This window comes from Perca flavescens, chromosome 19, assembly GCF_004354835.1.
Source record: "Perca flavescens isolate YP-PL-M2 chromosome 19, PFLA_1.0, whole genome shotgun sequence".
Taxonomy (NCBI): domain Eukaryota; kingdom Metazoa; phylum Chordata; class Actinopteri; order Perciformes; family Percidae; genus Perca; species Perca flavescens.
The window spans coordinates 22871265-22885801 of NC_041349.1; the positions used below are offsets into that span (position 1 = coordinate 22871265).

Consider the following 14537-nt stretch of genomic DNA (forward strand, 5'->3'; position numbering starts at 1 on the left):
CTTTTATTGTATTCTTTTACACTGTTCATGAAGGCATAATTAAATTTGTTAGACCTCAGCGAGTCATGTGGATGGGTTGCCAGTGGCAGGTGTCTGCTACATTCCTCCATTTTCAGCTCCGCAGCTGAACTTCCTGAACATGGAGGTATTGATTGGCCTATTGATTTTCAAATAAGCTCTTGTTAGAAAGTAGAAATCCAATTAAAAGTTGAACTTGAAACAGTTAATCCAATCAAGACGTTGAAATGTATCGATTTTTAACCTCAAAATCAATAAGGTGCACGCGGCTCTCGCATGAACTCGGCCCTGAACATTTTCCTTTCTCCAAAAGAATGAAGAACACATTTGAGTCAGATGAATAATACAATTTCCTGACAAGGAAATGTACTATAGTTGATCCTACATAGTGATGTTACTAATGTTTGGGGTCAATTCAACTTCAGAGGATGAACTCCCTGTTTGACTCCTAATGAACACATGTAAAAAACTTTGAAAAAAGTAAGAGAAATTCAAATAGACTAATTTGCGATTCAGGAAGGGTACAGCTGTGTATAATGTGCACCAATTGCACATGAAAGTCCATTATTTTTAACCTTGTATTACAGCTTGCTCTTCAAACAGAAGTAAGGAATAATTTTCTGTAGTGGATATCTGAAACATCAGTTCAAAATCATGTTCATAAGCAATAATCTCATAAAATTGGAAAAGGTCTTTAAGTATGATAATGGTGATAAAACAATGTTAAGTATGTTTTAAGAGCTGTTAAAGAGGGCCAAATGTTTACTGCAACAGAACATTAAAATAAACCAGTTATTTTTGAGATGCTAAATAATGTGTAAAGGAAGGAATACAATGTAAAAACATATAACCATAAAGAAGAAATGTTCAAAAGCCTCACACAAATGAGAATATAAACAAGATGACATTTGCCTTTCATGATGACTGCTGAATGTTTTATTGTCTTATAAGAACCAATTAAATTAGCTAGCTCCAAATTAGGCTCCTAAGTAGTGCTTTATTAAAGTCAGGTGGGCTGAAAAGGTCAACTGTGAACAGTCACTTATTAAAAGCCGCTATGCAGTGCAAAAATACATAATCTTGTCTATACTGCAGGTGCCTAATTAGAGAGTATTATTACCAATTAATCTCCATCACATTTCTATGAATTGTCAATTGTATTTTGTGAGATGCAACCATAAGGGCTAAAATCTAGTATTCAATATCTTCTGACTTGAGTGTATATGCGCCAAAAAAAAAAATTCTCTTGCGCTGTATTTTCCACTTCATCTATTTGTTGTAACCAATGCTAAGTAACTGTTGCTAAGTCCACCCACCATCCCTGTGGGGAAATCCAGCTGCCACCAAACGGCCTCAGTGAGGAGGATTGGAATGTGGCAGGAGAGAAAAGGTCTTTTCAGCTGGCATTCAGATAACATTTACATGGACACGCCAAAGGTCTTAATTCATGGATCAAAATACAGTTGGCTCCAGTGAACCCTGACATTGAATGCAACAGGTCTCTTGATCTTGATCTTGAGCTTCATGACTGCATCATAGCTTATAGATTGGACCGCCTTTGAATGAGAACAATCATTTTTCAGTGACAATAGAAAATCCTTTAACAAAGTCCTCACACTGTGCATTTTTCTATGCAGAAGTAGTTAGACGTCTCACTGGACCTTTAGCTCAGTGCCACACAGGGATATCAAGCTGCCCTGGATAACTCCCAGCACTGGTGAAGGGGGAGGAGGGGGGGGAGAGAGAGAGGGGGAGGAGGTTGATGTAGGAGGGGTGGGGGGTGGTGATAGGGGCTGGTGAGGGTTGCAGCGTCACGGCTCTTGTAATTACCACAAGTCAGGTTCAAGTCACTGGTCAAGTTGTTGCTGATTTTTTTTTTTTTCTTCCCATGATGCAACTTTGTCAAGGACTGGCCTAAATGTGGCACAGCATGCCTCCACTGGTGCCCCTTTGATTAGGTGTCTTATCTTCCACGGGGCTGCGTCCGATGACAGCCAGGAGCGAAGTGATGGCTGGTACACTGACAGAGAGGTCCATTAAATGGCAGCTTTGTTATGACATGTCAGCAAGGACATGGTGGATGGTAAGTGGAGCTCTTTTGTCTTTACGACCACCATTGTTAAGGACATCCCTATCAAGCAAAATCATCTTAAAAAAGCTATTTTTTTCATTGAATACCCTGTCTTTAATGTTATGATGTCTTCTGAAATTGTGTGGGAAAGTACATCTGTAATTAGCCATGTCTAGTCTCCAACTGCAACACCCAAATACCATGTTCTGCTGATTACCCTCTTGAAATATTATTTACCAGTTGGTACTATCATTTTGTGTTGCTTTTGGGAGTTGCTGTGTGTGTCTTTGTGTGTCTGTGCCCAGGTCAAGATTGACTACATTGGCAGAAGTGAAGGATATTGTGGAGGAGGCTTTGTAATATGAAAGGTTTTGAGTGCAGCACTTTACTTTTACCGTCACATTCAAAGGAGATGTGTTTTTATTTATTTATTTTTGGCTTTTATTGAAGAGATAGCAAGAGCATCCCTGGCAGGCACTAACATTCATTTCTGAATTTATGTGATCCTCAAGGCCAGCAGTTGAATCGTTGATCATTGAACTTTTTTAATACCAGGTATACTGCAAGGAATCAAGGTTTTTATAGGAGAGGAGTGGTCCAAATGGGCTTTTAAAATAGCATTGTTTAGTTGCCGAGATGAATAACTAAAGGGACTATTTAGCTTCCCTTCAGTGTAAGAGCGTTCCTCAAGTGCACCTCTCTGTGCACCCTCTGCAGTGTTAATTTGATAGTGTCGGACAAAGAGCTCTTTCTCCAGCCCGCGCCTTTCCCATGCTGAAGAGGCAATGCGGGCTGACATTTCTCTCTGAATATTTATTTACTTGTCCGACTACAGTCGCGCTTTTATTGTGCTCCATCACCAGGGTTTAAGTTAAAGATGGTTTGTCTGTCTCAATGCATATGAGCTCAGAGCTCAGGCCATGCTGCTGGTGTTGCTTGCTATACTATTTTGTCCTGTTTTCAGTCATGTTCTATGTTCAATATATACATGGCAAAAATGTATGAATTTAATTCTAGTGATAGTCATTCTTTGCTCTTGCTATTGCTACGGGAACATGTTTATTCTATATGCATTTAAATTATGCTGCTTTAAAAGAAGACATCAAATACAATCGAATCAGCTTCAACTCTTATATCTGCAAGTTCATGTTGAGAGAGAGCCTTCGTGCTTTTTAGAACTCAGAGGGGATTATAAGAGCAATTTCAGCAAGCAGGGACAGAACATGATGTGAAGTCTGTCATGGTCAGAAAAAGCATTTAATTCAAAGTTCATACCAAAGATTAAAATATAATAAGGATTGACCAGCTGAACTGCTGTCGTGAAAAGTTACCCACATCTGTTATGAAAGGCCTATAGGAAATGGTGTAATTGGTAGGAAATGGCATGATCACACAGTGAAGTTCCTACAACATTTTTGCTCACTCAGGTAATAGAAGCAGCAGTAGCAGTAGCCTTGTAGTACGACTATATAAATATATACATATATATATATATATATATATATATATATATATATATATATATATATATATATATATATATATATATATATATATATATATATATATATATGTATATTACAGCTTATTACAGCTTATTTGGATACCACATGATTTTTTTTTGGGAATCAAAATTATATTTTGTATCCTAGGCGATGACCAGTCTTTACTAAGATAGATGTCCAGCATATTGATATGATAATAGATTATAACCAGATGACACAGGAGGTAACTACGGTAACAGCACTGGTACATCGCCACCTAATGGTGTAAAAAAAAACAAAAAAAACACTGGTATTGTGCATAATGGCTTACAGTCACACTGGCTTACTGAGACACTTAATTAGAACATACCCTTTGTTAATGGTTTTAACACATGCTTTTCCTACTATGAATATTTGTTCTCAACATGACATACGTAGCCTGTTTTGTTTTAATCAAAGGTGTTAATATTTTCAAATTTGTCTAGAAAATATATAGCATGTAATAACTGAATGGTGCTTAATAGCACTGTTGCTGTGCCAATTCTCTGAACATGGAGACAAACTTCTTTACAACTCTCCTGTAGGCTTGTGTTTTAAATTGCTTAAATGAGACAAAAACATCTCTACGTTTAAAAACGAATTTGAGCCATAAGATATTCTGCAACTCAGTTTTAATTCTCCAGTAGGTCCCAGACAAGCAACTAGCAGTTCTGTTTGTGGCCACATGGGGGTGGTAGGTCCGCATTCAGAGGTGATGAATCTGTGAAGGCTCATGCCATGTGCACCAGTAAACTGGCATGATATAATGCTGGGTAAATGGAGGCACAGAGAATATGGAGTCAGGGGATGTGATAATGAGTTAGCCTTTGATGGTATCTTGCCCATTAACAGAAATTAAAAGTAAAATACACTAGATTTAAAAGTAAAACATTGTTGGAAATAAATACTGTATAGATACTGGGTGTATTAAAAAAAAGTATTCTAAAATGTATTGAGTGTGCTTGAAATGATCCATTTAGTAGGGGTCTAAATGAGTGGTTTTAAAGACATAATAGTCAAAAGGAAAAGCTCTATTCTGCCTCAAGTCAGCATATAACTTTGCTTCAAGGCTGCCACAGTATAAATTGACACATCAACAACATCAGACTGAACTTAGCCTTGACATGACCATTGATTAGCAATTTATAGACATTTCTTCTGCAACTGAATGCACTTATAAATGCTCTAATTATTGTTGGCAATGAATCACAACTGATAACTAGGTGTTTGTAATGCACTGGACCCACATGACAGCACTGACATTGTTAAATTGTGTGAATACTGTGTTAATGTCGTGATAACAGTAATGAGAGAGCAGTAAAATCTGTTGTCAGACTACCCATTCCAGTCATATAATCATATTGTCTGCTGTGATTATGCTGGAATGGTGTTATGGGCATCCATTACCTTTTTTTAAATCAGTCAACTGCATTGGCATTGCTACACCATTACTACTATACTCCTATTACAACACTGCTTACCACTGCTGCTATCACTGCTGTTATACTGCTTTTCTTATTACGTAATGGGCACCATACCACTTATGCATTACAATGCCATTATATTACAATTCTATTGCTGTACAACAGTACCCATATCAGTGCTTCTCATGCAATTTTTGTTGTTAATATTTTATGGATTAAAGAGATTACTATTTTATAATAGATAGGGGAAAGTGTGGAAATGCTATTTCAAATCACAATTACCTAAATATGTCTTTATCATTACACTATAGGGCACATGTGAAAATCTGAACATGTTCTGCAGCTACATGACTTGTAAATGTATATTGGTGTTGCTAGATGTGTAGATCGGTAGTGGTTTATACTGACACTTTTCCTCTTATAACTGCAAATAATAATAATAACTAATAACAACAATACTAATACTACTACTACTACTACTACTACTACTACTACTAATAATAATAATAATAATAATAATAATAATAAGAAGAAGAAGAAGAAGAAGAAGAAGAAGAAGAAGAAGAAGAAGAATCATAATCACAATAATCGTAATAATCATAATCATAGCGATACTTATAATCATAGCAATACTCTTATAATTGAATATGAAATAAATATGATCTAATCTAAAAACTGCATGTTAAAGAGCAATAATTACTGCAGTGTTTTGATTTCCACTATCTGTCGTTGGCCGCAAACAGCACGTCAGAGGAGCGGAAGTGAGGGGCCCAGGGTAGAAAGTAGCCTGGGCCACTGCTTCTGGCCAATGAGAGGCAAGAATGTAATCACTGTTACAAAACGGAGCTGCGTCAAGCTACAGGAAAAGAGCTAGACGATACCCGGGAAACGTTGAGTTTTTGCTTTCAAAATAAGAGGTACAAGTTGTCTACGTTAACACACATTACTTAAACATTTAAACTACACTATTCAGTGGAAACCATTGGCTGTCTATAAGTTTTGGTGATGTTAAGGCTTTCAGATAAACTAAATTAAGGCTTACACTTTTGTGGGTTTAGATTTAAAATGCGTTGTCACGAAGCTAAAACAAGTGCTGTTCATCGTATTTCATGAGAACTTGACATATATTTTTTTTTTTTTTTTTTAGATATGATAGCTACAAACTTGCATTGGGCAGTGGAGTGCTTTAATATGCATAGCCTAGGCCTACTACAGAGCCATGAAAATAATATGTATGCGTAATAGGCTAAATGTGTCCATCTTCCATCGAATACACATGATGTGCACGTATTAACTAGCAGATACATTGCTCAAGCAGTTTCTTTAAACACGGGTTTTATCTGAAAAAGTGGTACCGGAAATGGTTTAGTTGAAATTCTATCCGACTTGACAGTTCCTGCTGAGAGCCGACGGGTGGCAGTCAGTCAGACAGACAGTGAAAGTGAAGGCGGAGACCAGCCCAGTGCCGAAAACTCAGCCTCTTCTGGATCACGTTCAACTTCACTGAACAACCCCAAAAACGATCCAAACAAGTAAGACTTGAAGAGGACGGAAGACAAGAAAAAAAAAAATAGAGAAAAAAAAACCGCGAGGTGCTCCCAACTTCTGTTCACCGCTATCTGCTAAAAATTGTCTTCCGGTGTTGACTTTTTTCTTTTTTTTTTGGTTGCGATCACTGCCAAGAGAAAACCCTCCAAAGCACAAAGTTGAACGTGAGAAATGTGAAGCTACCGGCTTGTGTGTTTTTGAACCAGGCTCCAGGATTCCCTATTAATCCATGCAGTACAGTGCAATGGTACGTGAACATGGATTATTATTGCTTTCAAATGTTGTGATAACGGTGATGTGACCACTGTGATACATTTGTTTTTCGCAATAGGCTACTGTCCTGTCTTTGCGACGATTGAGAAATGTAGAGAAGTGGGTTAACTTAACACGGACCACAACACTGGCACGGTCGGGCCAAAATTGTACTCAACTTGGCACAGATTCTCCGGCAGCCTATGTTAACATCCCATTCCACTCTTATGTGGACTGGTGACAGCTCTGTAGGACACACACACGCACACACACACACACACGCATTGCAGCAACAAAGTAACAATGTTTAACTTCCAGTCCTTTCAGCATTATTGCTACACTGTTACACACCTAGCTTAGTTATGAATGCTTAACGGTCTATTACAAGATTTTCAGGTGTCCAGGTAGTTTATATGCCCACGGAAAGGCCACTATTTAAGGCAATTTAAAAAATTAATTTAAAAAATGTTTTCCCTCTATAAACCAACTGTAATAAAGTGTCAAAGTTTCAAGCTATGTATATATATTTTTTACCTGTCGTGTGTAGAGCATATATAGGCTTATATCTACCATAAAATGTGTCAATTATCATCTTCAGTTGACTTTTTTGCCTTAAAAAACTGTAGGCCTATTAAAAAAAAAGGCGTAGGATTCTAATACAGATTTGAGTTTTTTTCCTATGAATTATTTCAGCAACTTCCAGAACATTTAAGGCGAATGAACTGAGTTCATATATGTCGGTTTCCTTTACAGTGTGACTGACAGTAAAAAACCAAAAGTTAGGCTAGTTTTATACCGTAAACTGATAAAGGAATGAGCGCACGTTGTCGACGCAGAGCTCGGGGGTAAACGGTGCCACAGCTGCGGAGGGAAATGTCCCTTTTCCTTTTCTATGTGACCGAGGCTGCGGTCCAAAGTCCCCAAAGCACACAAAAAAAGTGAGGGGTGAAATATGCTGTGTTTTCAGATAGCCTAGGAGGAGAAGAAGGTGCTGGATGGTTGATAGAGGTTGTGTGTTTGGAGGAGGAGGAGGAGGAGGAGGAGGAGGAGTGTGACTGTGTAATTACGTGGGTGAAAAAAAGTTGGGTCTGATTTGCTGGAATCGCGCAGGACCGAAGGTGCATCGGTTGATTTCATATCAAGTTTGGTTAAAGCAGGGGTGAACATCACACACTCGGCGCCCTCTGAAGCTTCCCACAATGCTTTTATGAACGAGATATCACAGCACCGAGACGCGCACACAGCCAGTGTAGTAGAGGAGGACGCAGCGACCGTTTGCACCGGCTCTACGAGTAGAATCTGCAAGTGCTAACCGTGCATGTCAACTTACTAAAGACGTCTCCTGCATAGAATCTCCCTTTTTTTCCTCTCTGCGGAGACGACAATCTTTGGATCGCACAAATCCATGGATGTTCTTGGATAATCTCGTCTCGTTTTACGCGGATAGCTGCTCCACAGTCTTGCATGGTGCACATCGGTCCAGGAATGGCGCGATAAAGTGATCAGAGGAACCAGTCCAAGTACATTCACTTTTTGTGTATCCGTCTCGTCATGTATTCTCCGATTTGTCTTACTCAGGTATTGTGTGCGGTTTTTTTTTTTTCTCTCTCTCTCTATACATTTAAATATGTGATTTGGATATTTGTAATACTATTGTTACAGACAGTGGCCAGTAATATGAAAGTTTCCGTGCATGCGTCAGGATTGTGCCGTTTCAGCTCTGCTTGGTAAATACTTTCATAATTCATATAATTCATAACAACAATGAAGTGTTGCCTTGTAGGTGAAAATGTGGCGTTAGAACTAAGCGAAATGTAAGCTGTTAAACGAAGTGATCGATTTTGTGCCACAGTCGTGGTGATTATTTTACTTTGGAGATCCTAGATTCCACCGAAAGCCCTAACAAAAAACCATTTAACAGTCCACAGGCACATCAAAAGTCATTGAAGTGCCTATCCTCCTCCTGTTTGTGTGCGTAAAGTTATGCGTAAAAGTAATTTATTTTTTATTTTTTGTGTGATAGCATTACAAGACTATCGTTTTAATAGTCCTGTATAATTGGTGCAGGTATGCTCATTTTCGCTCAGGTTTAATTAGGTTATTTGCGTCCTCTAATAACCTCTCTCTCTCTCTCTCTCACACACACACACACACACACACACACACACACACCTCCCAGCCTTGCTTGAGCTGTGTTTATATTTTTTTCCACGTGTATATTTTTATTTCGAGTAAAAACCCTTATAGTTTAGGGAGGTGAAATTGGAAGGAGATAAAGACACTTTCACTGCAGGAAGATCAAACGCACGATAACGTTGATTCAGCGGTTGGACAGAGTAGCTGACTGTTTTGGCTAGATCAGTTTTACTGTTTATATTTTACTTGGCATAAGTAAGTGATTGACTGAGATGTGGTTTAGTTTGTACTTAAGAGGATTGTGCTTTTATGGCCCCAGCTGAAGTGCACTGCATAGGCCCCGGCCAAGTCATTTATCTTTACAGCATTTGGCTTTAGCCTGGTTGACAAAAATTAACGGAATATTTAAGTGTTTTTGAACAGGAAACCAGAAGTGAAAAAGGATTTCAGAAACAGTTGCTTCCGAGCACATTTACAAGCGTTTACTGCTTGCCTTTGTCAGTTTAATGGGCAACATTGTAGTGAGGAGATGACATTTAAAGGAGTTCTCAATTTATTTTATCTTTTTTTTTTCTTTTACCTATCTAAAGGACTATGAAGAGATATCATAGCCATAGTAAATATAATACATTTCAAAACGGATTTTAGAGAATTAAATGTTTATTCAAGCTGTATAATAAATGATTATAATTTGACATTACTGCACTGGAGCAGAGTTTTATTGGCCCGAAAGAGCTCACCAGAAATTTGGCTTCACAGAGGAGCACCAGCGGCAGGCGCAGATAGGGAGTGGGTTTCTGTGGTTTCCTATAGCCTGTCTGGCTGCCTACAAAAAGAACAATATGTGGTTTAACTCTTCAATCACCTGCTCAAAAGGGGCTGCTTATGTTTATTACATTTGACATTTGAATGACCTAAAACAAAGTTTAAGTTAATGTTTCCACTTGTCACTCACAGCTGCAGTAATTTCTGACAACTCCTAAAATCACCCCCACACCATCCTGTAACCCTACAGAAAACAAGCATTAAGAGATCACTATAATTTGAATGAGACTTACTGCGGTGTTATTGATGTAAAATGCCAGTCAACTGCTGTAGAAATGTTGCTATTCAGCTTCTTTTTTTTTGTTGTAAGCAAAATTCTGTCAAATATATATTGAAAAGGTTTTCTCATATTTGTTTTATATTCATTTTTCAGTTTAGAATTAAAGATAACGTGGTATGAAGTGTGCTATGGAATAATGCAAAACACACCGAAAACCCAGACAGAATATAACATTTGAAAAAGTAAAATTAGTGTTGAAAATATCTCCACTAATATTAATCACATTCTTTGATAATTTATCAGAAAAAAAGTGAGGTTTCCACGTCACTTTTTTTTCCTTTTTCTTTTATTAAAAGGGAGGTGGAACATTTTAAAAGTAGGCCATGATTTTAATATCACTGACTCAGGTTTTTTGGAATGAAGCTCTGCAAGTGTCAGTCTATGTGTTTAACCTCAAAACTTTGGCATGACCTTGGATCGAGTCCTTTGCAAATACCTTTTCACACGGTTGCTTTCACACGTTTGATATGCCGCCCTGTCTCCTCTGCTTGTGTTTTGAATGTATTTTGAACGTGCAGACAGGCTGTATACGAGGCTGTTTGTATGTGCCAGGAGAATGGAAATCTCCATAACCTTCTATTTTGTGGCTGCGGCCACACTTGGCCCTCCAGCTTAGCCTGCATCCTTCGTAAACATGGGATGAGTTCACGTTGGAAGGGGGATAGTTTGATAAGAGAAATGCAACTGTGAGGAGTGTATGCTCACCCTGTAGCAGCAGCAGCAGCAGCAGCAGCAGCACAGGAGTCCCACTCAGAGTATGTTCGGGAAAGGAGAGCAGAGACGCGAGTGCATTCAGTCACCGGGCTTGGTGCTATTGTAGTGCTGGCAGTTGGGATAAACAGTGGACTGTCCTTGTTAGGGCTGTCCTCGACTAAAGAAATTCTTAGTCGACTAACACTTATACGATTTTGTCGACTAATCGATTAGTTGATTTATTTGACAGAGCTGTGCGCTTTGAGAGGTGGTTAAGACTAGAAAAGCACAATATAAATGTAGTTCATTAACCATCTGTAAAACTGAGTTTCTCCACAATTAATCCTGCAAAAGCACCACTTTAAATCTTGTGTTTACCATAAATGTGCTCAGAAGTTTCTTGGAAATAAGTAATTAAGCATGAATAAGCATCAAAAATGACTAATCGACTAAAGAAATCTTAGTCGACTAAGACCAAAACGACCGATTAGTCGACTAATCGACTAAGAGGTGGCAGCCCTAGTCCTTTTCATACCTGCAGTATGCCTCGATACATCTAGGATGGTAAAACCAGTGTTGCTGTGTAATGAGAAACATTTCGCCTTAAAGCTGTTGAAACTGCCAATATGATATGATGTGACTGATTATAAGGACATGTTTAATTTGTGATCTGACTTTCCCTTCTGCCTCACATTAGTAGCTGAATATTTCTTCTCCACGTTTAACGGCATGAGTTTCTGATCACATTTCTATCCTTCTCTCATCCCTCTCCTCGCTGTGTCCCTTGGACACTCCAGGATGAATTTCATCCCTTCATCGAGGCACTTCTTCCTCACGTCCGTGCCATTGCCTACACGTGGTTCAACCTCCAGGCCAGAAAACGCAAGTACTTCAAGAAGCACGAGAAGCGGATGTCCAAGGACGAGGAGCGCGCGGTGAAGGACGAGCTTCTGAGCGAGAAGCCCGAGGTTAAGCAGAAATGGGCATCCAGGCTGCTGGCCAAGCTGCGTAAGGACATTCGGCAGGAGTACCGGGAGGACTTTGTCCTCAGCGTGACGGGCAAGAAGCACCCGTGCTGTGTGCTATCCAACCCGGACCAGAAGGGCAAGATCCGCCGGATCGACTGTTTGAGGCAGGCCGACAAAGTTTGGCGTCTGGACCTGGTGATGGTCATCCTTTTCAAAGGCATCCCTCTGGAAAGTACAGACGGGGAACGCCTTGTCAAGTCTCAACATTGCACCAACCCAGCACTTTGTGTCCAGCCACACCACATAACAGTATCGGTCAAGGAGCTGGACTTGTTTCTAGCATACTATGTCCAGGACCAAGGTAGGTTCAAGCTCATACTGTGTGTGTTTGTTTTACTGTGTGTGTGTGTGTGTGTGTGTGTGTGTGTGTGTTTGTGTGTGTGTGTGTGTGTGCACGCAAGAGAGTGTGTGCGTGTGTGTGCGTGTGTGTGCACAAGTGTGAATAATGGCTTGGCAAGGTCAAGGGTCACATGTGTTACTTTTTGGCAGTCCTGCCGAGACTGGCTGAAATCACCACTACATTCGCATAGAGACAAATAAACATTGGAAACTTGATAGTCAGTACCGTATATATAAGCAGCATATATTATTTTTTTATATGGCTCAAGTATGGCTCATCACTTAACCAAAAGACAGTCCGTAATCAATAAATGTAGAACATGTTTTAAATGTGTCCTTGCTCTGCTGTACTCCCGCAGCAGCTCCTGCTCATGTTCAGTCGTTTCTCAGTTTCTATCATTTGGACAGGGTTTATGTTTGATCTTGTACACACACAGGCTTGTATTGCACACACACTTTACACCTATTCTATTTGCCTGGATATTAACTCGTGACAAATGTAGAAAGTTGCACTATAGACTGGTTAAATTAAAATAAACACAGTAGTAGTATATTTTGTCCATGTACCAGTCACACAGGATTCTTGTGATGTTTATTACAAGCTTTTTTTTAACTGTGGTTGTCCTTACTATAATAAAAGAAAAGAAAAACACTGCCGTATCCACATAGTCCCCATTATGCAATGTAAAATTATGTAATTTTAAAATTCTTCTGTTTTCAATCAAAAATCACATTAGAACAATTTTGTTTTAATATAAGATTTCCACCATTAAAAAAGGGCAGCAGCTACATAATCATATGCTGATAGTAAGTCACTTTACAGCTTAGCATTCAAAATATGAGTAATAAAGTAGACCTTCTTAATATTACTTCTTAATATTACATTTCAGTATAATAAGATAATGTGTAAATCATGCGTGTGGACATGGTTGTGCTGAAATCTGTCTTTTCTTAATTCCCGAAAAGCTGGTTTATTTTGTGACGACAGTGTTGAATAAGAAGTGTTGAATAAGAAGTTGTGTTGCCAAGTCCTGGAATAGGTTTTAACATGCACATTTGAGAATGGAAGTGTCGAAGTTGTAAAAGTTAAATTTTATTATTATAATTAATTTCTTCCACGTTGATACACAACCAAAAGACTGCCACACACTACTGAAATACTGGCATTTATTCCATCATTTGAGATAATGTACAACACTGACAATTCAAGCCAAAAATGTATCACTACAAATTATTTTTGGAAAGCAGCTTGAAAAACCTCTGTCTTCCAAACTGTAAATTAAAAGAAAGTAATTGTGAATTTTTTTAAATACGACATTTCACATTTAGGACAGACAATGCACATGTTCAACAGAAAATATTGTTTAGATAGATGTTGTAAATGTTCTCATCAATGCTATTTTTCATTCTTATTTGGACACCAGATCCACACAGTTTTTTGTTGTTGTTGCAAAATGTTAACAGTCCTTCTTGTCCCTCACAGTGATCTTCCCCCCCTTTTATCTGTTGGTACCATAGGAAGCCCTCCTATAGTATTCCATGTTGAAATTCCCCTGTGTTAAACCTATTGCAGCAACTGCGAATAACCACCAATACTTTGCTATTGAGGGAGAAAGGGTGGTATGGCTAGCTCATTATCATCAAACCCTGGGCGCCATTTTGTGTTTGATAAGTGCCAGCGAAAGCAGAAGGCACAGCACACAGACAATAATGGTTGCCACTGGCACCGGGGTTGGCATCAGACCCTCTTTTGTGTCTTTTGTAGGATGCCACCGCTTCCCTAGTTTGCATCTGCTGCATTTTTAACTGTTCATTACCAAGTTGAGAATGGCTCTTTCGTGCTGCTTTTATATAATATACACCATTTAAATGATAAGTTAGTGCCTGTATTGTATAATATTGACGGCATTTCATCAGCTTTTATTTTGGGAAAATGTGTTCGCGATGGAGGAAGACTGTTGGCAAGAAGATTCATTTCAGTGTTCAAAATAAATGGTGAACATAATGTTCTTTATCACCGGAGAATAAATTCACTGTGATTCAGCATCGCGTTGCGGATCAGAGCTATTATTTACCGAATGAAACTTTGGCAAATACAAAATAGCATTCTTTTCCCGGGATCACAGAGACAACGTGCTTTTTCTCCATTCCTCTTTCGTGTTTTTTGCAAGCTAAAGCGTCTTTTGCTTTTCTTCAAGTTTCCAAGCAGTGCCCATCTCCAGACAATGCAGCCATATTGTGGTAGCATGTGGTGCGGCGCCATTTTGTTTTGCACTGTGCCAGGGAGGCAGGCACATCACCAGTAATGGTTGTTAGAGGTTTGGAGGTTGGCATCAAACCCTCTTTGTCTGCCTGCAGCATGCCTTTGATTCGTTGGTTGGCATCCGCAATGAAGTGGGC

At 38.9% G+C, this 14537-nt stretch overlaps 1 protein-coding gene across 5 annotated transcripts in view; it reads left to right on the forward strand.

Annotated features, from left to right (window-relative positions):
- The first annotated feature begins 6467 nt into the window (after positions 1 to 6467).
- LOC114545662 (nuclear factor 1 B-type) overlaps positions 6468 to 14537 on the forward strand; it is a 62204-nt gene continuing 54134 nt past the window's right edge. For 4 of the 5 annotated variants that reach the window (XM_028564083.1, XM_028564086.1, XM_028564084.1 and 1 more), the window contains exons 1-2: positions 7946 to 8414; positions 11568 to 12099. In XM_028564083.1, coding sequence (XP_028419884.1) covers positions 8388 to 8414; positions 11568 to 12099 — 559 coding nt within the window. In that variant the 5' untranslated portion in view covers positions 7946 to 8387. Of the gene's footprint in view, positions 6832 to 7945; positions 8415 to 11567; positions 12100 to 14537 lie in introns of those variants that run through there. The other variant, XM_028564085.1, reaches the window with a different exon arrangement.